The sequence below is a fragment of the Pocillopora verrucosa genome, chromosome 1 (genome assembly GCF_036669915.1).
Source record: "Pocillopora verrucosa isolate sample1 chromosome 1, ASM3666991v2, whole genome shotgun sequence".
Taxonomy (NCBI): domain Eukaryota; kingdom Metazoa; phylum Cnidaria; class Anthozoa; order Scleractinia; family Pocilloporidae; genus Pocillopora; species Pocillopora verrucosa.
The window spans coordinates 29,526,397-29,551,524 of record NC_089312.1 but is presented as its reverse complement, the minus strand read 5'-3'; the positions used below and the strand labels follow the sequence as shown (position 1 = coordinate 29,551,524).

Below are 25,128 nucleotides of genomic sequence, written 5' to 3'. Positions count from 1 at the left end.
CGTGACGTCACACCACCAACGCAACCAGCTTGTGGCTTATTATATCAAGTTGCGCAAAGATCACTTCATTACAAAACCGTCAGTTCTCATATCCTCATATCCAGTGCTACACGGGAGTTAGCCACAAATTCAACATGGTTCTACAGCAATGCTTGGCATGCAACGCAATGGTAAGGTTTAGACGCTTTAGGTTGGATTATGCTCTAAAATTGGGACAATTGGTCCCTCCAGAGTTATGGTTTGGCTCGCAGATATTCAAATTTGTTGTCGGTCGTTAATTTTCATAATCCTGACGGCCCTTAGTCAACCACGACAACATGAACAAGCTATATTCTGCTTAAAACGTTTTAAAAAACCTCGCTATGAATGACCCAAAATTAAAATAGGAAATCAGCCGATCAACAGTGGCTTAAATCCATAGCGTTTCGAGATTAAAATATGGCAAGAAATATCGACATTATATGCGTTTGAGGACGTTGGCGAGCGGGCGACACAATGATCGCCGGTCTTATCTGACATGAGGGAGCTGTCTACAGCGCTCTCTTCGACGCCAGATAGAGGTTGTAATTTATCCTTTTTCAAATACTCCGGTTTTTTCTTTTACAATGAGCAAGGGTTGGTTTGTTGGCAATCAATAATTACAATGTATATAAACAACATCTTTTATGGAAAGATTCAAACTTGCTGAGGGAGTGTAACAATAAAGATTTCGAAACCAGACTTTACTGAGAAGCCCTCTCGCTGTGCTGTGGTAAAAAAATTCCGCGATGATTTTAGTTGCGTCAAAATGAGCTGTTACTCCAGAAGTTTGGTTTCACTGCTTTTTGTGAGCAATGGCTGTGAACTCAACTGCAGTAAAATATTGGAATCGTCTTGACCCCTGTTCCCTGACGCCTGCCCTGGCGAGCCAGACATCTTTGGTCAAAACCGATTTTGAAAGCAAGGACACGTGGGAACAATTTTTCTTTACCTACTCGTTTGATTCCCGATAAGTGAATATTCCGTTTACAGCGCTAGCACCAATTTTCAACCAGGGTCTGTTGACCGAAACGGGTTGTTTTCAACAAACATCCGACATCATCCTCGCCTAGAAAAGGGAAATATCTTCCTAAAGAGGGCCATTTTTCTTTGCCATTCAGATTAAAGACCTTCAGCTTAACTAATCCTCTCTGGAGCTGATTAACTCGAAGTTCTTTTGAAATTTCTTATAACAAGGCGTTCTCCAGACGAACCGTAAAAAAGTGCAAATTAGTGCACTTTTACTTTCGTATATTTTCTTGTTGCGTTGAAATGCCATATTTTTTGAACACGGAAGTTGTAAATTGTTTTAAAAAATACTAATGCTGTGATTCTTACCCCACTCCTGCAGATAACTGAATCTTGCCGGACATGCGTATGTGGTCACGTGCTCGAAGACGTCAAAGCAATCGCGGGAAAAAGATTCTCGGGCAAGTTTACAACTGGCCGCGCTCGCTTGCTAGATAGTTTAACTCACATTTATAAAAAAAATGGATTGTTACATCGCTAAACTGATAGAAAGTGTGGTCTAGTTCTTAAATAATAATGAAAAGTTAATCCGTGAACTTTGTCGTTGTTTTTCCCACAGAATACCGCGTTGAGCTGTATTCACGCCTGGAAAACAAGAGAATAAAGCAGTTGGTAAGAACAAACAGAAAAGCGAGCGGAAAGGAAACTACCCGACAGCCTCTGAAAGAACGCAAGGTATATTTAGGACAAACAAAATTCAGTGCTCAGCCCACAAAAATAATTCCAATTTTTTCTCCCCCTGATCGACTTAACTGAAACATCGAATATTCATGTCTGAATTTCAAAATAACAATATAAGACTCACACTTAAAACGAAGCTAATTCATCCTGGATTTCTCTGTGTAGAACTAGCCGTATGTACTGATAAATGTTTACCGTTTCGTTTTAAAATCTACGCTAGAGTAACCCAAAAGAATTCTTAGCTGTTACTTCAGCACTTAAACCCAAGACCTGTCCACTTGGCTCAAAAACATATCACCGAAGACCAAAAGGTAAACGTCTTTCGCGCCCTGTCAACACGCCATCCAGCGAAACAACTGCTGTGCCACCTGAACTAGTGTCCAGGCTTCCGAGTGCTCTGCAAGAAATTAACAGAAGATTGACAGGACAGAACTTGATATGGTGGACAATGCAGTTATCATAAACGCTACGCCAACGGTGAAAGAACCAAAGAGGGCATCAAAAGGAGAACTCAAACCCATGATGTAACTCACGTGTCGCTTTTGGATTTTATCCCATGATGCAGCATAAACCTGGTAGCCGTAATTGACTGATTTTTCGGTCTACGGCTGGTTTGAGAAAAAAATTTAAAAAAAAACATAGCGGTAACTCGCTTTCGTACGAGGGAACCCTAGAAAGCTTAGGGTTGTTTAACCAAACAGAAAAAAACAACTACATCCCAGTCCTGAAATGTGTCACGCGGACTGCGTAGGTGCTTTCACTGAAAAGATGAGCCGAAAAATACTCGTGCAAACCTTGATATGAGTAACTTTTCTATCTAAGTGAGGAGACAACGGAATTGATAAAATGCGGAGGATTTATTGATGGGCTTTAAGGCTGATGGACGATTTAACGGATAGACCACAATTTCAAGCAAGGAAAGAAATTGTCAGGCGTGGAAGCTGTTTTCAATCCCATATACAATTAGGGAGTCATTGTTATTTTGAGCAAAGCAAAATAGGCGTCATAGGACTCCTGCTTGATCATGTCATGACAAACATTTGTTGCCAAAAACAAAGGTTACATCATGAATGTCTCGAAAATGAAACTTATGCTGGTTGAAATAAAAAAAATTGACAATACTTGTTTAGTCTGTAAAGGGATATGCAAAGGATGGACTAAGAATTCATTATAAATTAGATGATTAATCTAAAGTTGCTATAGAGTATGTTAAAGATCGCAATCGATCCAATGCATGATCGAACAAGGATGTCGACTGTTTTTTCGTTGTTTGTGGCAACTGACTGGCTGTATCCATGAAAGGGAGGTGTCGTAATTGTACTATATCTACGCAGTCACGCCTAACAGTTCTAGGTTTTATTTCACATGGCGTTTAAAAACATCAATTAACCTTTCGCCATAATTTTCCCGACTGTATAACGTCAAACGAATAAGAAATGTTGAACGATTTAACCAAAGAAAAGATCCCGGCTTTCCAGGTGAAAATGACTTTGATTCAAACGAAATGCATCTTAGTGCAACAATAAAAACTAGGAGGTATATTTTATTGACGTTGTATATATTGTAAACCTGAAACAATCGAATAGATATCTTTTCCCCACAACATTTAGTTCTGTATCGCCTACCTAAGTCCTGGTTCCAAGCGCCTTTTTTCCCCTTGATTGAAAGAAAATGGACATGACATCAGTTATCTCGCTTCGCCTGCTACGTCATAATCATGTGATGTTACTTATAGTTAAGAAAGCTGTATGATTATGATTCAGTGCTGTGTCAGCTTATTGATATTGCCTTGTTAGCAGGAAATAACTTTTTTTATAACGACAATTTAATACCTCGTTGGCCTTGATGTCACTGAAGTTTACAGATGGTGTTTGATCGTTGTATTGCGTGTAATAAGTTGGTAAGTTGCTTTAATGCACGGAATTCATTTCTCTTTAGGTTCTCTTGGGCTGAACTGTATTTTAATCAATGCCACGTCAAGTCCTAGTGCAAGATTATTCCCAAACTTCATCTGGAAAGCATAAGTTCCCAATGGATTTTTATGCCAATGTGGACAATTTTATCATTAACACAGCAATGAATTGAACGCATATGAACAAGCCTGACCTTTGAGAGCAATGATTGTTTCTCTAAAACGTGTTTAACTGACCGGAAATTGTTTTGATTAATTCATAGTGCACCTTTTCATCGACATAGACCTACAACCAACGAGAAATTTGAAAATCAAAGATTACTCGTTAAGCCCTTGAAGAGACTTTTGCTTCAAACCTCTGTCTGAATTCGCACCACGTATTCATGTTGTCATTTTTGTTTTTATTGAAAACGTTTTTATGATATTCCGATAGTTTTCGTCAAACGCTCAGTCGATTTGATATCGTCAAACCTGGGAAGAACTTCTCGCGTGACACAAGTATGTAGTCACGACTTCTTCTTTCTGTGAACGCGATGCAAATTTAGATTGCTCTTGAAATAAGTGAAAAAGCTCCTTTTTTGGTTTAGTTAACCCCCAAGTAAGAATGTCACACATAAATGCCAAAACCGGATGCACGTGGAACAACAAATTTAAATGGAGAGTGGTACTCAATCTCCATTTCTTTCCGCCTACTTAGAAGACTTGATAATACCTTTTCTTTTAAAAATAGATCACATAATGTAATTGCACTCCAACCTATCAAAACATATGAAGTCATTTGCTTCGTAAAGAAAACTATGAAGCATTACTTGATAAAACACCCGAAGCCTAAATGGAAAGAACGACTCTGAAACGAACTTGGATGACGATTGACTCAGAACGCATACATTTTCAAGACAAACGAACCGTTTGTGAAGTTAAATTCTCCCGAGAAATTGTTAATTCACGGACATGATGTCAACGAGGGGGTAGATTCTTAAAGACACCATGGTGCTACGTCGGTGGGAGAGTATAGCAAGGAAATTTGGTATTATCAACTGGGTTGATAACGTAAATTGGCCACCGTTAAGAGTTTGAAAGCTGACGTTTCGAGCGTTAGCCCTTCGTCACTCGCTCTGACCTAGGGCTAACGCTCAAACCGTCAGCTTTCAAACTCTTAACGGTGGCCCGGCAATTTACGTTATTAACTCAGTTTATGATACCAAATTACCTTGATACCATTGAGGCCGAGCTCGGAAAGTTTGCCTTGATTTTTCTCATGATGTATGTTTGTGGAGTTTAACGCCACTTAAGGGATCAGACAAGATTTACGTCCTACGTAATAGATAATTGCTTAGTAACAGGCCAATACAATCCTACGCTCGATAGCGTTCTTCGACTTTCCGTAAATGAATACTGATGTATTTGAACCTTTGATTAAGCTTTTTCATGGGAAGAGAGAATCTAGAAAATTGATGGTACTTCCTTCCCACATCCACGGTTTCTATTTTCTTTCAGAGCAAGGGATTTCTTACATACCAATCATTAAAAATAAGGAAGTCAATAATTAAATGACTGGAGCGACAATAGAAGTTTTACGTCAAAGGAAACCGAGTACCACACAAATGGTTCTGCATGGAATAAATGCACAGTTTCTTACCAGAAAGTTTAAATTAAAATTATGTGATTGTGTGAAGTAGATCGATTTTCAATTTTATTATTCTTCAATGAAAACAGAACCTGTTTGGCTTCGTCATACAGCCGGTTGAAAACAAGTTAAAAGTTTCATTTCTTTTTGTAAAATAGTTTAAAGTCATCTCAGCAACGGCAGCTTATTCCATGGAGCTACATCAATACAGCTCACACATGCACACCTGCCTTGTTTGCAATCAATTCAATTTTGGCCACGTGACTCATCACTTGATACCGAGGCAGACTGGCGTGTGGCTTATTATTAAAGCTCGTATGTTTGTGGAATCTAGTGAGTCGTAACGCGCAGAAACGTAGATATAATCATCTAAAGATTCCGTGATCTTTGCTATGACAAGATGGTCCTCCAACAGTGTTTGGCCTGTAACTCAGTGGTAAGATTAGAAATCTCCAGACTTTGAGATATTGTTATGGATGAATCCGCTTTTGGCAGCTGCTTTCTTTCCCGTAGTTTAAATATTCAAATCTTCCGTCGTCTGAAAATTTGTATTCTGTCTTCCTTTCTTCTTTTTCCCATCGTATCAGTACTCGTCTTTAATTTTGTGAAATATTCTTGCCTTCTTTTTTCCCCAAATTAAGTGTTCTGCTAACATTTTTCTAGTTTATCGGTCGATTTTCCATGTGTCGATATTCATGTAGTTTAGAGTTGAGAACGATCTAGACGTACCGCCCTTTCTGGTGCTGAATGACAAACACGCGTGATAGGGCTTAACCACAATCCCTTTGGTAATGCTATTATTTTCAAAACAGACTTAAATTTGAAGAAACCGTCGTAATAACTACGAATCTGGACAACCGAAAGGCAAAAATCATTGCAAAACCAAACTAAACTAGCGCGAGCCCGTTCGACCTCAGATATGCTCCTCACGACACGGCATCGTAGCTTAAAGGCGAAAAAGCTTATCCCTGGAAAGATTAGAATTGATTTCACATAAGTAGGACTCAAAAGGTTCTTTTTATTTTTAAACTGCTTGCATGCTCCGCAAGATTTCCATTGTGGTGGGCGCAAGCGTAAGTGGAGAATTGTATCTCGGTATTCAGTTATTTTAAAATGGCCTAAGCAGCCACAGCTTTAATTTTCTCGCTCTCTCATCTGACTCAGAAGACTGACTCATGCACTTCATGTGCATGCGGCCATGTGTTTGAACGCTGTAAGCTGATTGGTGGAAAGAGATTTTCAGGTAAGCCTTAATCATTATAAAGCAGACAGTCCCTCAAAGCTAAGAAGTATTTCTTGATGAATCATAAAAATTACAATTTCCTCCATTGTGATTGGTTTAAAAAACTCCTATTTTCCACTAATTCACTCGCCAAGTTGTTATCGGACAGTTTGCTATCGGGCAGTTCAATAAACCAATCACATTCAAAATTGTAGTTTAAATAAACCAATCACAACCTTGGTTTCAATCACCAAATTGTCAGTCTTTTAATCCAAATTTTCCCTTTCTTCCATAACTTGGCTATTCTTGTTTCTCGGGAATTGTAATTTTTGTGATTAATTGGTAATAAGACTTCGTGTCGTCCAATTCGGTCTGTAATCATACTCGTGATGAACGAATCGGACTCCCGCTGCGCGGTCGTCCGACATGGTTGTCACTCGTATGATCACAAACCGACTCCACTCGGTCCTATTACCATTAATATTAATTATTTCTTTATTAATTTTGCGACTGTAATTCGCGTCTTCAAGTTATCAAGTCCGGTAATGTATACGCCTCCCAGTAAATAAAGCTATCGATAATTCAGACCAATTTTCATTACCTATCCACTTCCACCATTTGATATCCTTCGGTAGCATTTCAAATGAATGTGTTATATTAGCTTCTGAGAATTGTGTATTATTCAATCTTTTCCGAAGTTTAAAATGACGAGAAAAGGTCTCTTATTTTCATCATCATACCTTCAAACATAAATACTTATCGATTGAAGGAGAAGGTGTTGTCAGTTGCTATGGGTAAAAACTCACTAACTCCACGGGAAAACACCAACGTGAATTTATAACAATTTTCGATTGAAATCTGGAACATTTTGCAATAAAGTCGGTAACACCTGTATGTAATTTCCTTAGTTTTGAGTTTGGGGTGTAACGAATTCTTTATGATTGCCGGTTCCCACGGGAAAGAGTGAGTTTTGTTTCTCCGAGCCCCTCAGTGTTGTCCTCAGCTTCGCCTCAGGGAATATTAGGGGGCTCGAGGAGACAAAACACACTAGTTCCCTTAGGGTCGGTCTTTAAGTGCTCATTTAAATCTAATTCACATGTTGGGAAAACCCTGAGGGAAGAGTGTGACTCTCCATATGCCAGTTTTAAAATAGTTTACTTCACGGCACCTCTTTTCCTTTTCCAGAATATCGAGTGGAGCTATATTCTCGATTGGAAAACAGAAGAGTGAGAAGACTCACAAGGGAAAAGAGAAGAAAAACAAAGAATATTAAACAGACACGACTCGAGGTCAGGAAAGTAGTTTAACACTCGGAAAGTTAAAGTTTTCTTTCATTGAAGATAAATTGGTATCACTCATATTGCTCACATTTCAGTTTCATGGAAACCGGGTGCTTTCAAGTCGTATCAAAGTGTTAGTCATCCCACAAAATTTCCACCTTCGTATTTTTTTTCAAAGGTGCGATTACGTCTGGTCTTCATTGGAGACGTCAGCGGGATAGGAATCGATGAATGTCGCTATGCTTCCTTGCATCTTAATCTGCCCGTTGCCTATTTTTCTCGTTCAGTTATCAAGTTCTTTATTTGTGATGCGAGTTGATTAAGGGTTTGATTCCCCCAGTTTTCTCCATTGTTTATCACCTTCTTCGCTTGTCATTTTCCTTCAAGCATTTTACATATCCCTATTGGCTTTATTGTGCTGCTTCTCCGATATGACAATAGTTTTGTAGGGCGCCAAAAAAAAATAGTAACATTTCATAACATCTGTTTCTATCATAAACACATATTGATCACTCACTTTTCTCATTCCCAGACTAGGGCGGCGGCAGATCAAACACCAGCAGCCATACATTTATCCCTTAAGAAGAAAACACAGACACCCAGCCAATCTGTTACCCGACGAATGAAAACCAAAACATTCAGTTCGCGCACAACTGGCTCTAAAACAAGCAAAACTTCTCCTCCCCCGGAATTAGTGTCCAGGCTTCCTGATGCTCTTCAGGAAATCAACAGAAGATTGACAGGACAGAATCTGATGTGGTGGACAGTTCGCTGGATGCAGTAACAATTCTTACTTTAAAGGACTTTCTAAACTTGAAAATATGCCACACTTCCTGTCAGCCTCAGAGAGGATTACAGTCAAGAGTCACGATATCGATTCTGAAACCATTCAAGACTATGCCGATATTTCCGTTTTTAGTTAAATAGGTGGGGTATTTTATTTAAACTGATTAGCCAGTTTCTGTATCTTTCCGCACAAATGCAAAGCATTCCAAATGATAGTAGGATCAACTGTTTGAAACTTCATCCAAGCAGAGGTGACCCGCCTAAAGATATCTTTTGTTTTCTTAAGTGCCACAAATCCTCTTTCATTTCAGTCTAATGCCTGAAAATAAATGAAGCCTGCAGTGCTCTTGTTTTTCGTGATTTGAGGGAGTATGTAAAGAAATTATTTCCACCGAAGCTCTGACAAAGGTGCACTAACACGGTTTCAAAAAAATTGAACCTGAAAATGACAAAAATATTCTTGATTACTTTTTTTTTATTTTATACTCTCCTGCGATATCAACAATACATTACTCAGGATACTGATTTAGCCTAACTTACGATATCTAGGCTACTTAAACTTGCTTTACAAAAAAAATTTTTTTTTTTTTTAACTCAAAGAAACTTGAAAAGAAAGAATGATATAATAACATTTTTATCAAACGACTCTTACACAACTTCAATACAATTTTTGCACTACTTTTTTTTCGCAATACCAATACCACTACTTACGAAAGAAATGACAAAACCAACCAAATTTAAAATATTAGCACCGACAATAATGATATCACTAGCGTTACTTCTGGTATTCAAATGCGAACAAGACTATAGTAACGTTTCGTGTACTAGTTAGTTTGTATAAAGCTCAGCGAAAAATTCTTAATCACTTTTAATAACGAGACAGCTGGGGGCAAGGCACATAGCTAGATATGTAATGTAATCTTATCGCAACAAAAAATGTCGAAATTGTTTGAATGTGAAAAACCACTGAGGAGGAAAGATTTAAACTCTGCCAAGTCAGTCATGTGGAATAATTATGGCTCGTTTCCACATATAGTGGCGATTTTGTCATGACAAAAGCATGTACATGTATCAATTAAAAACAATAAAAAAAATAATGATAACTATTGTCGTAGGTGAGCTGACCTTCGAAGAAAAATAGTTTCAAGGTGAGTAATATTGGAGCAGATGCAAAAATGTCTTCCGGTCCATCATCTATTCATCATCCAAATGTTATGACGTTTTTTAGGCGTTGGAAGTTAATGTTACCTTTTCTCGTTTTGTCTTGAGTTCAAACAAAGGTTTGGTCGGTAAATCACACTACATTACGACTATAACTGTTACATACAATCGTGCGGGACCACGAAAATCACATTAAAATGGTTTTCAAAAAATGTTATCTTTACACATTTCACTTCCTTCTCACAAAGTTTGGTTGCCGGCCGCGCCTCAATTTGAACTGAGAGGATTGTTGTAGCTAACCCTTGTTCTTCAGGGGAATTACACAGCAATTTCCGTACAAAATTCTCAGTTACTACAAACAATTATAGGCCTTTTAGATTTTAAAAATTGGAAATAGCTCTATCAGCAAAAAATACGTGGAATTTTTCTCGTATGTACGTCACAGACCATTATACTAATAACAATTCATTTCTAATTTCCTATTTGATCGTTCTCAAGACACAGGAAACTTGTGAGTGGCTTTTATACCAAGCTCATTACAGTCATTTTTTTTTTTTTTAACCGAAATGATCTTCGACCAGTTCCCTGATGACAAAAAGAATAAACCCCTGATGAAAGATTAGGAACTTCTTCTTCATCCCTGCTCAGTTACTTTGTTGACGTTTGTAATGATAAGAAATGAAAAAAAGAACAACAATTTTTTGGCTTTAAACTACCCTCCTATCCAGGCAATCGAAAAGTGATTATTACGTAGAATTCTAGGTCATAGTAAAATGATGCCCGTGACGATCTGTATATAAGTTCAGTGTCTTAGGCAATTGGATTCACGATTGCCATGAATAGGGCTTACGCTTAAAAATGAATATTGCTGAACTAAACAAAAGTCATTTAAGACATAAAAGACACCATACGTCAGGGGACTATAAGGTCAGTTTTAATCCTCACAGTCAATAGCACTTCGGTCGGGCGCCAAGATTCTGGGACATTTCCTCGACCTAAGGAAATAATTTGTTAAAAAGACCATTTATGACTCTCCATTTATCGTTGTTTTGCCAACATTTTAGATGGCCGATCGCCCACTTCAACCTAAATGATTTCTGCTAGTGAAAATACATTCGGGGTCAAACAAGTCAATGCAAGTAAAACCGGTTTTACAAATTTAGTTCGTCCGTTACGTGGGATAAGTAAATTGCCCGTAAAAAAATATCCTTTCAGGTTTGTTGTCTTTCCCTTTTAGTCCGGTGTGAATTCAGACATTTCTTTTTTTTTCAAGAAACAAATAATTTTGAAAGAATTCTTTGAAAATGAATAATCGCTAGTTTTCGTTTGGTAAAGCAGAGTTAGTGATTTGAACCGTTTTAATCGTGACGTCACACCACCAACGCAAACCAGCTTGTGGCTTATTATGTCAAGTTGCGCAAAGATCACTTCATTACAAAACCGTCAGTGCCCACATCAAGAACTATACCAGAGTAAGCTGAGCAGGCCACAAATTCAACATGGTTCTCCAGCAATGTTTGGCATGTAACACAGTGGTAAGTTTTAAACAAATTTTGTCTCCAAATAAGATCATTATTCTACAAGAATGGTCTACGTCGCTAATATTCAAATTTGTCGTCGGTCGTTAATTTTCATAATCGCATGATCAACGGCCCTCAGTCCGTCACACAACATCGCACAACGCGCATTACATCGTTGCTCGAAAAGTTAAACATCACCGAGAATTGACCAAAGGGAAGTAAGAAAATCGGCTGACATGGCTGGGGTTTGAATTAAAGATTTCGAGGTACAAACATGGCAAAAGACAAACTTAAATGCGCGTGCAATTAGCGAGTGTTGGCGGGCGGGTGAAGCGACGGAGGCGGCTAACCCAGTACCGATCACTTCAAATGAACTGAGAAAACTTTTTACGAAGCAGCCTCTCCTCTGCACGAATATTGGCCGCCTGTAGTCATATTTTATATACTACGCTTATTCTAAACAAAAGTAATTTGCTCGCAGTGAAGAAAAATTCAAGATATAACTTGTCAGCAGAAATGTTCGGTGGGCGTAACAAAGACATCATCAACCCAGACTTCAGTTGGAACCCTTCTCAGTGATTTGTCGAACGCACAAGCGAAATGCTTTACAAAGAAATCCTTGACGCAATATGTATTCACACTGAACAAATTTGGCTTCGAGTTTCCCTTCTAGTAAGCCTCAGCTGAAATTTAACTGCGTCCCAAAATATCGGAACCGACCTGACCTCTATCCCTGATGCGCGCCTCAGCGAGCCAGACAAAACGCGTCCTTTCACAGTCTTCCATTTTCCAAAATCGATGTCAAAATTATGTACAATTGTGACAAATTAACCTTAACAGAAGAATTTCATTCGTTTCGTTTTTCAGCGTCGAATGCACGAGATTTTTTCAGCATTTCTAGTTTTTCCGTAGAACAAAACGAGTCTAAATTATGGGCAAACGCCGAACAATGCTTTTTTAACACGCCCAAGCAAAAGAAAAATGTGCCCATAGATGGCGTTCAGATCACTTGCATGAGTGAATACTCCCAGTTCCTCTAAAACTCACTTGTAGCAACGAATTCTTCAGATCACCGTAATCAAATGCAAATTAGCAAATTGTATCCTTGTTGAAGTTTCGTGTTGCATGAAACGCGGAAGTTGTACACTTTTGCTCCAATACTGACATGGTCATCCTTTCCCTCCCCCCGTAGATGACAGAGTCTTGCAGGTCATGCGTTTGTGGTCACGTGTTCAAAGACGTGAGAAAGATTTGTGGAAAGAGGTTCTCAGGCAAGTTTCCTATTCAGTTAGTAAAGAAAGTTTAATCCGAGTGGGTGAAAAACATTTATGAATCTATAGACAGTTTGAAAAGCCGCGCAATATCAAGTTTCTTTTTTAATTTCTATGCTGTTTAAGTGGCCTGTAAGCCTGTGCCAATACATTTTGATCATCTCTGAAAATACTCTTGAAGGCAAACAGTGAAATTTTTTGTTGCTTTTCCTGCAGAATATCGCGCTGAGTTATACACACGCTTGGAAAACAGGAGAATAAAACAGTTGGTACGACAAAACCGAAAAGCCAGCGAAAAGGGAACTTCCCAACAACCTCTCAAAGAACACAAGGTACTTACGTGACAGAAAAATAGAAAATTATTCTCGGCGAGCCCAGAATAATAAACAGGTCAAGCCTTTTCTCCCACTGATATCGACCTTGAAACTCGTGGTTTTCCCTAGAGTTCGCTCGGGTGGAAAGGGAGGACAGAGAGGCGAAATGCTATGTTTTGAATGGACTGACTTATAGAGTTACCACAGATAGAATGACCGTTTGTTTTCATCACTTCCGAAAACCTGCTTAACGTTTAAGAGTCATTACCGTGGATCATACTGAAAGAGCCTACAAAAAAATAACAACACAAACGAACATGATATCTTTCCGCAAAGGAGAACTTGCATTAGAAATTGAATAACTGCCATTTTGAAAGTAGTAGTCATGGCATCTCACTCTGAAGTTCCAAAGCGCGAATTGTAGAGACAAGCATTTCGCGCGCACATGGCGCAAACGCAAATCGAGTCTTGGGTCAAGGAATAGAGTTGCAAAATTCGCAAAAAAGTCGTTAAAGATTTAGTAGCATGAGACGATCCGTTATTTTTCGTGTTCTCAGCTAAGTCATTCTAAAGCTCATTTTATTTGCTTGGACCACCTTCTTTTTCAGGAAAATATAGTATAAAATAACAGAACTCAACCTTATACTGAGCCATCACGTCAGTTTTCCAAAAATAATCAAATTTAAAAAAGATAAACAATTTTTTGGCTAAATATTATACCCGTAAGCAATTTTTTTCTTTCAACTTTTAACCATAGGGCAACCGGGAAGAATCTTTAGTCGTTGCTTCAGCGCTCAAACCAAAGACCCACTCAGTTCATTCTAAACCACTTCACCGAAGAATAAAAGGCAAACGATATTCGCGCCCAGTAAACCCACCATCAAACAAAACAACCAGCGTGCCACCAGAACTAGTGTCCAGGCTTCCAAGTGCTCTGCAAGAAATCAACAGAAGACTGACGGGACAAAACTTAGTATGGTGGACAATGCACTTATTATAACAGCTACGACCATCACAGGATCAACTAAACAGGGAGCGAAAGTGACTTCTGATCATAAATGGTCATACACTGTTACCAGGTAGCAGACATAGTTTCAAGACAAATCTGGTATCTGACCTAAGTTTCCCGCTGACAAACACGCTGAACTGAATCACATTAGTGAAGGAAAGCGTTTCAGACGCTTTAAAAATTGGTGTCTCCGGCTTGTTTTGATGCAGTAGATTATCAAAGTCCGAGGAACATTACGATGTTTGGATAACTATGATCTCGAGGAAGGAGATAGAACTGTTAACTATATACAAATTTTTATATTTATACCTTTTATTGGAAAAATATCTCGGTCCGAACCCTTATCTACTTGTGATAAGGAGCGACTCATATTATCTACAGGCATTACGGAAACCGGTCATCAGTCGTTTCGTACCCATCTCGGTCGATTTGTACCCATTCAACTGAGTCGTTTAGTGCCCATACTGATAAAGTTAAGTATGTTAAAATAACCGAATTTATTACCGTTATAACAAAGGGGGAAAAATTACATTTACATTAGCTTTTGTTGTTATAAACAGTACACTATGCTATTAAAAATATCCCAATTGTTTAGTAGTTTATCGCAATATAATTTTGCTTGTATCTGACTCGCTAGACTCTACTAACTTCTCGTAAGCAACAATCAACGTAACGCGCTGATGTTTCGATTGAACGTAGATTGGGAAGGATACGAATCGAGACTACACGCACTCGTGTTACGTGTTGCTATCATTAAATTTCCTATAAGACCACCTGGAAGGTGAAAAGGAAATGCAGGGGTTTTTATGGACGTGATGTACAAATGAGATTGAAAAAATAGAGGACTGACTTAAAGCTCGAATCGAAATCAGAGTGAATAAAAACTTATCTGTAAACAATATCAGATCAGGTGGAACACTCAGATACATCGGCACTGTTATCTATTAAGTTTATTCTCGACCTACAGTTTTTCAATTGGAAATTACAGCAGTGAAGAGAAGGAAAGAGGAAAAAGACCATGTGTATACCGTCACCGTTCTCACTTCTACCCGATGTATAGGACATAGTTACAGATATAATTTTAAACTACGCGCAAAGATTCATGATTTCCTGAGGCGCTTCACTTTATCTCATCCGTATCTGGACGTTTCATCCCACTAAAAGTTCGCCTCCAGCTGTTTCGCCCTTTTCACTATTAGTTCGCTCCATCACTTTTATCATATCACAGCAGATCATGCCTCTTTTCTAACGAAATTATAAGTCATATTTATTATTATTTCTTTTGTTGTTGTTTTTTTTTGCGAAAAAGAGATAATTCTTAAGGCGGAGAAGAGTTGAAGATATTGGGCAAAAGTTTTATCTATTGAGGGGCGTACTCATCGTCATAGGAGCGAACTGGAAGAGGGCGAATTTGCATTAAGGCGAAACCTTCGTACAGCTCATCGAGTAACAAAACAGTTATTCCAAATATGACTAGTATCTTGTTAAAGTTAAGTGTCCACTCCTTTTGAATCTACATGATTCATAACGACAAAGACTATGGGGACCGATCGTTTACGGTGACGGCCCCAGTCCTATGGAACGGCCTTCCTTTACCAATAAGGCAAGATAAAAAAAATGATTCTTTTAAGCGTTTACTTAAGACTTATTTGTTTTCCAAGGTATTTCAGTGAAGATGTTTTACGTACATTTTTATAACAAACACACACGTGTAGTTTTATTGAGTTATTATTATTTGTAGTATTATAATTGTAATGCGCTTTTGATTATTTGTATAGAAAAGGCGCCCTATCTTAATAATTGTAGTTGTTTTGGATCTACTGATGCCGAGCGGTTCAGTCTCACATTTGAAAAAATTCCAATCGCACTTCACGATCCGAAAGAGAGTCTGTCTGAGTAATGAACTTAATTCAATAGTTTTGAGGACCCGCTCTAAACTAAATAAGAGTTGCTGATTAATGTACCGTTTTCTTTTCCTCAAATTATACCGGGAGCCTAAGTCCTCTGAAGTTTCGCAGTACAGCAGGCGAATGCGTTTTGTTACGAAATGAGTCAGTTTCCCTTATCTTTCATTCTGTAATCCCGTTTTGTCTTAAGAATCTTTTTTGGTAATTTTTTTGCCTTTTATATATTTCACAGCTCCAGAAATATACCGCAAAATATGTTCAATATACGTCGGAAAAGGTATTGTTATTTCTTATTAATGTATTGTTAATGGCACTAACTTGTTGCTGATAGCTGGAAACGAAGCTGCTCTTCATTACCTCCAATAATCATTACTTGTCAACATAAGTCCGCTCGCTGGTTGTGCCTCGTTTTTACCGTAACCACATGCGAAATGCTGTTACTGTAGTCTCATGTAATTCGTGATTGAAAGTCTACGGTTTCATCAAGCAATTGTTCGACACATGCTAAATTCGAGATTAAAACGCAGGTAGTTTATCTCAATCGCATTTTTTGAGTTTGAGTAACTTTAGGGCGAGAAAGGTCACCTGTGTAAATCTACAAACTGCCTTCACTCTCTAGCCCTACCCCACTCCCCACCACTACCACCACCACCCCCCCCCGAAAAAATTGTTCATTCACCCGGTGATAATTACCTTCCGGTAATCGTTATAAAAGAAGCAAGTGTCTTTTTAACCAGTTAGCAGAAATAGTAAAAAACTCAACAGTTTCGACATGAATCATTGCTTTCGAACTGTCTAACTGACACGTAGGAATGTATTGTGCAATATAAAGTTTCAAATTCTCATATCCAAGGCCAAACTGCCAGCCAAATTTCCACCTATAACTTTCCTGTCGATATAAATAATAGTCAATATTTGCCTACTGATCTTTGCACATCTGTTCAGTGCCACAAAACCGATGAAGTACTTGCATTGAAAATCAAATTGCTGCTCCAGTATCGCCCTGCCAAGATCTCGGCCAGTCGAGATGAGAATATATTATTTAATAGGCGGGCAAGGCTCCTTCAGCGCACTGTCTTAATGGGAGCACCAGATGTTGACTGTTGTTGTTGTTTTTTGTTTTGTGTATGAGTACGCTGTTCTTTTCCTCTGTGCCTTAAAATTTCTGTCTTTCACTTAGCTTCTTTAATCATATCAAGCTTGGTCTTACACGAGTCGAAACTGGCTGAGATATTCATCGTCATTTTGTGCATTCGGCAGTTTTGTTCCTTTGAGAATTATATCTTGGTTCGGTACTGCTTCATTTGAAGGTTATTATAATTATCGTCTCCTCGACAGTGAAAAGTATGTCATCGAAATAAATTGATGTGATCTTATTACGAGATTACAACATAGATTTAGCTTGCGGAGCAGAAGCTTGATTTCATCAGGAACAAGCTGATATTTATATAATATGGATTGGATGGATTAGAAGGTCAACGGCAACACCCATCAAATACACGTAACGAAGGTTCTAAACGTTAAAAAAAATTACCAGTAGATACGAAGTCATCCTGAATTAAAACTAATTCACCCTGAACTAAATGACAAAAGAACTTGAAGGAGGCTGCAGATTAAATTGCCGTTCCTAGAACTTTTAAGAAATCGCGTGTAGGCAGCAGTTAAGTGAAATTCGATACGAAATGCCAGTGGTGAAACGACAGAAGAAAGGGCATCATTTACGACACTTAGTCAACACAACGATCTTACTTATCGAGCTTGAACGTTGGTCAAGAAATATGACTTAGCCTGGTTAAGTGTAACTTCCTAAACGAACACAAAACAACAAAGTACATGCACAAGAGGATAAAAAAAACAACAAACGACGCAATCAGGGGGGAGGAACTTGTTAGTCGGGGGCGCATGAATATTCGTCGCAACGGGGGCGAATCGTAAGTGAGCAAAATCTTTGATTACGTTTTCACGTAGCTGTTTACAAAACGAGTTCTTCGAATATGCGGAACCTCAAAACTACGTCAGTTCTACGAGGAATAAATGTTTCGGTGAATATTTTTTCCTTTGAGCAGCTCTTTTATTTACCTCCAATTACATTTTTGTGAATAGTTTAAGCAACGCCCACGACAGTGAATCGAATATATCGTACCTCTAAGGGATACTTTAATCAACATGTTTCTGAACGAATATCTAACGAACTGTCAAGTCTGACTCTAACAAGTGGAAATAACGGTTAGTTTTTTAAGAAGTGTCTTGATAATCTCGGGTCTATCGAAAGAGTTACATTTCATGGGTCAGTGCGTGTAAGGAAGGCGGAATTTTGGTGTAACCTCTTTGTCCTCATGCACCGCAGGCTTCACTTAAATGCAGAACACCTCAAAGAATATACAGTTTATTCCCAAGCGACCATGAAACATAGAAGAGAAAATTAAAAGCTTTAAAGTTTTTCAATGAGAGTTTGATGACAAAGTGTTGACTACAGTTTGCCCCGCAGACATGAGGCGCTGGAGGGCAAATCGACCACAATTGGTCTGCGACAGACGTGTTTCAGTTAGCAACACTAGTAAGGGACATGCAAATTTGGCGCGAGTTTTCCGCTTTGATTACAAATTCCTTTTATTATCTTTCTGCCAATCAAGCTTAAGTTGCCATGGCGAACAATAAAGTTAATGATTATGCGGAGGTGAAAAAGTCAAAAAAACATTAAAACTCGTTCAAAGGTATCGCAACGACAATTTAGTGGTCGATCACTGGGATCGGTTCTGTCAAAGCACCAACTCAATGGATGCTGCGGAGAATTAAGAAATATGCGTAGATGTAACGCTGAAAGATGATTAGTCTCTATCAACACACTTCTCATGAGAACACAGGCGAGTAATAATGTAAAAGTTGCTCTTTGATTTCAATTTAAGCAAATTCAACACGAGGGCCGAGAACTTAACAAAACAGTTTTGTTCTTTATCATCTGCCAACGATGATGATGATTTAATACAAAGCCTCCGCTCTGAAGTCGGTCAAAGTTTGAAACCCCTTAACGTAATGTGTGAATGGTTAAAATAATGTTTAGATTTATAGTCTCCTTTGAATATTTCCTGTGGCAAAATAACCGACGGCATCGACATGATATGGGCCACTGTTTATGTAAGGTTATAAAGAGTAGAAGTTTTGAGCACTTGACCAAAGAAACAAAAGATTCTTCGCTTTTCTCAGAAAAGGACATCGCGTGAAAACTGGGTAGTTCGTTGGAAGACGTTGGTCTTAATTTCCACCGGAAGCAATCAACCTTGAAATGTCTTTGTGCGTTTAAATGGTTTTCTATTTCGCTCGTATTTCAAAGGGATTTTCGAACGAGTGATTAGAAAAAAAGAAAAGGAAAAAAAAGAGCGTTATTCCAAGAGCCTTTAAACGTATAATAAACAATAACAACCGCAGAAAACTAACTTAAATCTTGGATGTTTCCAACGGTCAAGTATACATCAAATTCAAAATATTGCTAGACGGAAAAAGTAAGTTTATTTTTTCCCTATCGAATATCATAAATAAACTCTATCTCCCTCACTCACGCTCTTTCTCCTTACATTCTACAGTTTCTTACGGTTCTAACGCACTCGCTGTAATAGCCAGCATTGTTTCTCTTGGAAGTATAGTGGTGATCTGTTCTTGGTGCTACAAATGTTGGAAGGGATCAGAGAAGGATGGAGAGAGTACAGAAAGCGACTATGATTCATCCTCGGACTCTCAACTCTACGGAGTCCCAGGGCACAAATACCGTGCATTTGCGAAATACTCGACGCTGTCGGACGTTTCACCGCCTGAAAAGCGCATTGAATCGCCTGGGTATCCGAAAAAATCGTTAAAATTTTCTCAGCCGCCTCCACAAGAGTACGATGTACAAGCACCTCAGCCGGATATCTCAAACTTTGTCATCCCGCCAGAGCCTCCTTTAATCGATCAATCATCGACCAAAGAGGACCTCGGAAAGGTTTACTTCTCAATTAGCTACGATTCCCAAGAAATGGTACTCACGTTGAAAATTATAAAAGCGTCCGGACTTCCGGCCAAAGATTTTAGCGGAACCAGCGACCCGTTTGTGAAAATTCTGCTGCTTCCAGATAAAAAGCACAAAATGGAAACTCGAATTAAAAGGAAAAATCTCAACCCAACATGGAACGAGGTTTTTAGATTTGAAGGTTTCCCTCATAACAAGCTATTAAGTCGAACGTTGTATCTTCAAGTACTGGACTACGATCGTTTTTCTCGGAACGATCCCATAGGAGAAATTGAAATCCCGTTGAGCGATATTGACTTGGGGCCAATGACTCTGACTTTCTGCAAGGATCTACAACCCTGTAAACGCCAGGTAGAGTGTCAATATCTTTCTTTGGTGGCAAAAAAATTCATTTCAACATTATCTCGTGGTTTTCGAAAATTGTTTTTATCTTCCCAGAAAAAAGGTTTCTCTAGAGACTCTTAAAATGTTCTGATCGTTGTCGAAAACACATTATTAGCACTTCGCGTGTACAGCTAATTAATGCCATAGGTTGTTTTCTTTAATTCCATGCTCGATGTGTTAATTTTTGTAAACTGGGATATTACCATGTTTTCGCAAGTGAAATACAAAGAACCGACTTAATTGCAGATGGACGTCTTATCACAAACTACTCATCTGCTTATGACAGATTTCATGAATGAAAAATCCGCGATGTTTTCATTACGTGACATTTTAATTTCATGCAGTAAACTGGTGGAAGTTTGATGTACTCCTATTGCTCATTTCGTGTATTCGGGTAATTTTTGTATTTACAAGACATCCTTCGCGTTAATACAGATATAGCTTTTGGTCACAAAATATACATAATTTAAACTCTTATCAACATTTACCGCCGGCCAAAGGATATTAAAATAGGTTCGCTGAATGTTAATCCCTAATTTCCTTGACCGAAAATCTCTCGATTAGCTAATATTTTTTTTTCTGTCACTGCCTAAAAGATATTTCGTGGAACAGATTATTTTGGAGAAAACTTGCGCAAAGTTTTGTCCATTACTCAACACGTTGTGTGTTGTGTAAAATGAACAGAGTAATAAATAATTTACAAAAAAGAATGGCCCACCGTTACACGTATGAAAAGTAAGATTATGGTTACCCAAAAGGCTATTTTTCTTCATTTTTTTTCTTAATTTTACATATTCCGGAGACAAAATAATTTTGATAAAATTATAGCTGTACCATTAGCGTAAAAGCTCTGCTAAGGAACAATTTCAACCCTCCTTTTCTTCTTCAAATCTGCCCTCTGAAATTAACAGGTTTGCTATTTAATGTTTGGTTATAAAATGAAGCCAATTTGTAAAATAACATTTAACATGGAATCGATCTGATCCATACTAAGATGTTTCAAAGTTTTAAAGTGCCTCTAAGTTTGGGCAAAAGAAACACACTTTTCTCTGCATTAGGAATCAAATTTTATTTGAACACCAGATGGCCATCTGTGGCACGATCATAATGACTGTATTGAAAAGAAGTCATTATTTTTTATTACAATATAATGCAAAACTGGTGAGAGGAAATAGAATGGGATGATTTTTCATTTTTCAGGAAATATTGATTAAAAAAAATGCCAAAATTGAAAAGATCTTGAAAATAAACAAGTAGATCTTTACTGATATGCAGATAATCTAATCTTCAATAAATATGCATAATATGCCAAAACACTTTTATTTCCCTTTGAGCCAGTTTCTGATTAGGTGGAATAGTAACTTCTGGACGAACATAGAAGAAATTCTCTTCATTATTATAACAAATATCTGCTATCAAGGAATCTTGTATGGTGCCAGTACTATTTAAAAGCTTTTGAATAAGAGGTTTTTTTAAACTAATATCTTTAACTCTCACAAAGTAATAATCTTTGAAAGATGGCTGTTTGAATTTGTCCAAAAACCAAAATTAATCGGTGTACTATTGGTATTTAATATGCAAATTACTATTGTTGTGGTGTATTATGAAAATGATGAAACAAAACACATTGATTTAGCTACCCAAACAATATTAAAAGGTCTTGAGAAAATTCGAACCAGTGACATCTGAACTGAGGAAAATAATAAGCATTGTTTATACATAAAATTTGATGTACAAAAAGAGTTTTTTGTGATCTAGTCTTCTATTTAAGTATCTGTCATGGCCATTCTTCCCAGATCCTTATTTACTTTATTGATGGAAGGTGATTAGTAAACAGGAAGATAATTTAAATGAAGTAATCAGGATTTCATGAAAATATTTCCCTGTTCATCTGGTTTCCTGGCAATGAACCCTCACCCATTATGTCCTTGGCAAACATTCATAATACATTGTGACATTCATAATTTATGGCTTTATCAACATAGTAGAGTTGTTAAAAATTATTTTTATTTATAACATGTTGACTTGTCATAAGAGTATTTCTATTGGTCACAAAAATACCAGCTGACCTAACATGCATCAAAGTCAACTGTTTTACTTCCAGTATATTACAAGTTGGTAAATACAGCAACAGAAACCGACAAAAGTGCTTGTCTGAGATTGGTTTGATGTCAGTCCATTTATCAACATATAAATTCTTCTTATTCATAACTACACATTATACAATTCTATCTGGAAGAGATTTTCATTTTGTAATAGTGATTCTGTCTTACTCTGTGACAGGAACACCTGGGAGACCTTCTTATCTCCATGATGTACCAACCCACAAATAACAGAATTGTGGTTGTTGTCATGAAAGCCTCAAAACTAAAGAAGATGGACTTCATTGGATCATGTGGTGAGAAAAAATACAACAATTATGACTCTAGATGATCAAGTTTCTCTTTGAACCAAAAAAAGCTTTTAGGTCCTTTACACAGCTCATTGTGGAAGACTGTGTTAGAAAAAAGTCACCTGAGAGTACTGCTTTTTTGAGCAGTTTTTGTAAAATATTACCCAAGACCTCACATGTTGATTGGCTTCTGTGATGTCAGGCTTGATTACAACAGTCATTTAGTTAGTGGTGGGACCAAAGTTCATTTGTTGAACTGTTCAGGTGAAACAGATTTTTAATACAGTTATAAAGTTAATTAAAGAAGGATTGAATCTGCTCTTTTTGAATGCACTGCAACTTCCATTGCTGTTCCTGGGCAGGCCCAGGCCACTTGCAAACTGCCATTTGACAACATAGTCAAGACTGTATAGAGTTCAACAGCAAAGGAAGTTTAATATTCAAATATTTCTTTCGAGGTATCACCAGAGTCTTTTTATGAGAAGAAATCACAAATTTAAGGTAGCATGTCCATGCCTTAAATTGGGTTTAAGTAAGTGTATGTTGGGGGAGGGGAGGGCACTGTGCAGCTGAAGACGGGAACTTTAAGAGGTACAATAGAAAACAGTATGTCAGTATGTCTGATTTATAAGGTTACATAACTGCTTGCATTTTGTAAGGGAATGGTCTGAGCCAAGGGTGTACCTTTTTTTTTTTTTTTTTTTTTTTTTTTTCCCCAACACTTGTTAGTTTTTCCTTATTTGTATCTAACAAGTTTCATGAACAACATAATCAACATTTTCCAGATCCATATGTTAAAATCTATTCCATGCATGGAGGGAAGAGGTTAGACAAGAAGAAGACAACAATAAAGAGGAGATCAAAAGATCCTGTGTGGAATGAATCCTTCATATTCTATGTTCCAGTTGACAAGCTTAGAGACATAACCTTTGTCTTCACTGTTATGGACTTTGACCGTATCACACAAAATGAGATGATTGGCCAAATAATCTTGGGATACCGCACCACTGGCAGCTCACTAAGGCACTGGACTGAAATGATGGGTAACCCCAGGAAGCCTGTAGCACAATGGCATAGGCTTCAACTTTACTAATAAAACTGGAATAAAGTTTTGGGAGGTGCTTAACATTTTTTGGCAGGAATTTTCCTGTCAAAGAAAAACTAACAACAAAAATAGCACTGCAAAGTGAGATCAATTGTTTAAAAAAACAATAAGAAGAGTCTACATATCAAAAGGTACAGAAAATTACAACTTTTAATTGCTAGTTTGAAAATAGAGGACCTATTTTTTTTCCTTGTGACAACACAATTGCACTTCCTTTTTTTTACCTTCTGATGATGAACAATGATAATGAACAGAAGTATTACGGAAAAACACCTAGATCTGTATTGTTCATTTGCTATAAAGATACAATGCTAACCACAAGACCACACACCAGGTGAAACAAATCATACCCTAACACAAGTAAAAATAGCCTCTGGCAAACTTCTTAGTAAGACAGATGGACACAACTAAATTTACTAAAAATACTTGGTACAAAAATGTCTTTTGACCAATGATTCATGACTCATAAACAGATCTTAGTCATAAGACAAGTGACATTTAATAGGCAAAACATGTACGTGCAAGACGTGTAATTTCATCTCCAACAGATTTACAGAACCTTCCCCCACTTCCTTACTATGCTTTAAGAACATTTTTATGCCTACACAATTTTTGGAAATCCAGGGACAAATAATTTTGTCAGAAACTTTCAAAGTGAGTCAAAACAGCTGTTTTTCTTCCTCCCACACAATTATTTGCCCTTGGGTCTGCAACAATGTGTCAAACCCAAAAAGACAATTCAAGTGGTTTAAAAAAGGTATGCAAAGGCAGAAATTTCCTTGACACTTCAAAAACATGACAGACAGAAGAGTTTATTAATAGTTGATACATTCCTCAAGTTTTTAATTTATATTCTTCCATTCCTGTAAGTTTTTGAAGATTCAATTTGATGTAGTTTGTGGTTATGTTAATGCTTAATTGGACAATGTATAGAGATTTTTTCTTAGGTGATTCTTCAAGTATAAAGTTATAAGATGAAAGGCAGTAAAAATATCCATGTTGGCAAATGTCCATTTTCTTCAGATTATTTTCACAATTACTTAAATTCCTCACACATTTAAAGGCTTAACAGGTTAAAAGGTTAAATTTTGAAGTGTTCTTTAATTATCTTGGCAGACCTCTTTGATATCAGTACCACTTTTTAATTAAGTCTCTCCATTTAAAGATCTGTTGACAAGCTAACAAAAATTTACATGAAACATGAACTCTGATGGAATCTACTAGATTATTCTTCCTGTCTGGGTAGTGATCATACAGCATAGCAATTACATACCAGGAGTAAAGATTTATGGAAATGATGTATTTTTAATTTCAGATTAAATTAAAGGAGCATTGTGCTCTGTGGTGGAATAAATTATATTGGATTACGTGTAATATAGATCTTTTGTCATCATACTTCCTGGCCCTGACTCATGTTTACTTCTTTAGGTCACCTCCTGTGCATATAAAAAGAGCCTTAAAATAATTTTGGGTGTTTGCATTGAGGTTGGCATGAAATGGGTGATTC

The 25,128-nt window shown here is 37.5% G+C and overlaps 4 protein-coding genes across 7 annotated transcripts; all 4 read left to right on the top strand.

Moving 5' to 3' along the window:
• The first annotated feature begins 59 nt into the window (after window positions 1–59).
• On the top strand, window positions 60–2,849 carry LOC131786100 (uncharacterized). The gene is made up of 4 exons (XM_059103088.2): window positions 60–170; window positions 1,370–1,448; window positions 1,607–1,722; window positions 1,949–2,849. Exons 1-4 carry the CDS (start codon window positions 135–137, stop codon window positions 2,189–2,191), a joined length of 474 nt encoding a protein of 157 aa, XP_058959071.1. The 5' UTR covers window positions 60–134; the 3' UTR covers window positions 2,192–2,849.
• A 652-nt stretch (window positions 2,850–3,501) lies between these two features.
• On the top strand, window positions 3,502–9,619 carry LOC131786101 (uncharacterized). 4 transcript variants are annotated; one of them, XM_059103090.2, is made up of 4 exons: window positions 3,502–3,628; window positions 6,432–6,510; window positions 7,675–7,778; window positions 8,302–9,619. In XM_059103090.2, the coding sequence occupies exons 1-4, from the start codon at window positions 3,593–3,595 to the stop codon at window positions 8,551–8,553; spliced, it is 471 nt and encodes a 156-aa protein (XP_058959073.2). In that variant the 5' UTR covers window positions 3,502–3,592; the 3' UTR covers window positions 8,554–9,619. The 4 variants fall into 4 exon arrangements, with proteins under 4 accessions (XP_058959073.2, XP_066024340.1, XP_058959075.2 ...); XM_066168243.1 differs by having other exon boundaries at window positions 3,508–3,628; window positions 6,435–6,510; XM_059103092.2 differs by lacking the exon at window positions 3,502–3,628 and adding an exon at window positions 5,565–5,703 and having other exon boundaries at window positions 6,435–6,510.
• A 1,473-nt stretch (window positions 9,620–11,092) lies between these two features.
• LOC131786119 (uncharacterized) lies at window positions 11,093–16,145 on the top strand. Its single transcript, XM_059103112.2, has 4 exons — window positions 11,093–11,251; window positions 12,429–12,507; window positions 12,724–12,839; window positions 13,579–16,145. Exons 1-4 carry the CDS (start codon window positions 11,216–11,218, stop codon window positions 13,819–13,821), a joined length of 474 nt encoding a protein of 157 aa, XP_058959095.1. The 5' UTR covers window positions 11,093–11,215; the 3' UTR covers window positions 13,822–16,145.
• Window positions 16,146–18,431: 2,286 nt separating this feature from the next.
• On the top strand, window positions 18,432–25,016 carry LOC131786142 (synaptotagmin-7-like). Its single transcript, XM_059103147.2, has 4 exons — window positions 18,432–18,601; window positions 19,319–20,091; window positions 22,408–22,522; window positions 23,302–25,016. Exons 1-4 carry the CDS (start codon window positions 18,562–18,564, stop codon window positions 23,607–23,609), a joined length of 1,236 nt encoding a protein of 411 aa, XP_058959130.1. The 5' UTR covers window positions 18,432–18,561; the 3' UTR covers window positions 23,610–25,016.
• The last annotated feature ends 112 nt before the right edge of the window (window positions 25,017–25,128 follow it).

Bases quoted from the DNA above. Each gene is read 5' to 3' on its own strand.
- LOC131786100 (XM_059103088.2), top strand. From the start codon at position 135: ATGGTTCTACAGCAATGCTTGGCATGCAACGCAATG. The intron at 171-1,369 runs GTAAGGTTTAGA...CCACTCCTGCAG, and splicing joins GCTTGGCATGCAACGCAATG to ATAACTGAATCTTGCCGGAC. The intron at 1,723-1,948 runs GTATATTTAGGA...AATCTACGCTAG, and splicing joins AGCCTCTGAAAGAACGCAAG to AGTAACCCAAAAGAATTCTT.
- LOC131786101 (XM_059103090.2), top strand. From the start codon at position 3,593: ATGGTGTTTGATCGTTGTATTGCGTGTAATAAGTTG. The intron at 3,629-6,431 runs GTAAGTTGCTTT...CATCTGACTCAG, and splicing joins GTATTGCGTGTAATAAGTTG to AAGACTGACTCATGCACTTC. The intron at 7,779-8,301 runs GTCAGGAAAGTA...TCTCATTCCCAG, and splicing joins TTAAACAGACACGACTCGAG to ACTAGGGCGGCGGCAGATCA.
- LOC131786119 (XM_059103112.2), top strand. From the start codon at position 11,216: ATGGTTCTCCAGCAATGTTTGGCATGTAACACAGTG. The intron at 11,252-12,428 runs GTAAGTTTTAAA...CTCCCCCCGTAG, and splicing joins GTTTGGCATGTAACACAGTG to ATGACAGAGTCTTGCAGGTC. The intron at 12,508-12,723 runs GCAAGTTTCCTA...CTTTTCCTGCAG, and splicing joins TTGTGGAAAGAGGTTCTCAG to AATATCGCGCTGAGTTATAC.
- LOC131786142 (XM_059103147.2), top strand. From the start codon at position 18,562: ATGATTAGTCTCTATCAACACACTTCTCATGAGAACACAG. The intron at 18,602-19,318 runs GCGAGTAATAAT...TACATTCTACAG, and splicing joins CACTTCTCATGAGAACACAG to TTTCTTACGGTTCTAACGCA. The intron at 20,092-22,407 runs GTAGAGTGTCAA...ACTCTGTGACAG, and splicing joins TACAACCCTGTAAACGCCAG to GAACACCTGGGAGACCTTCT.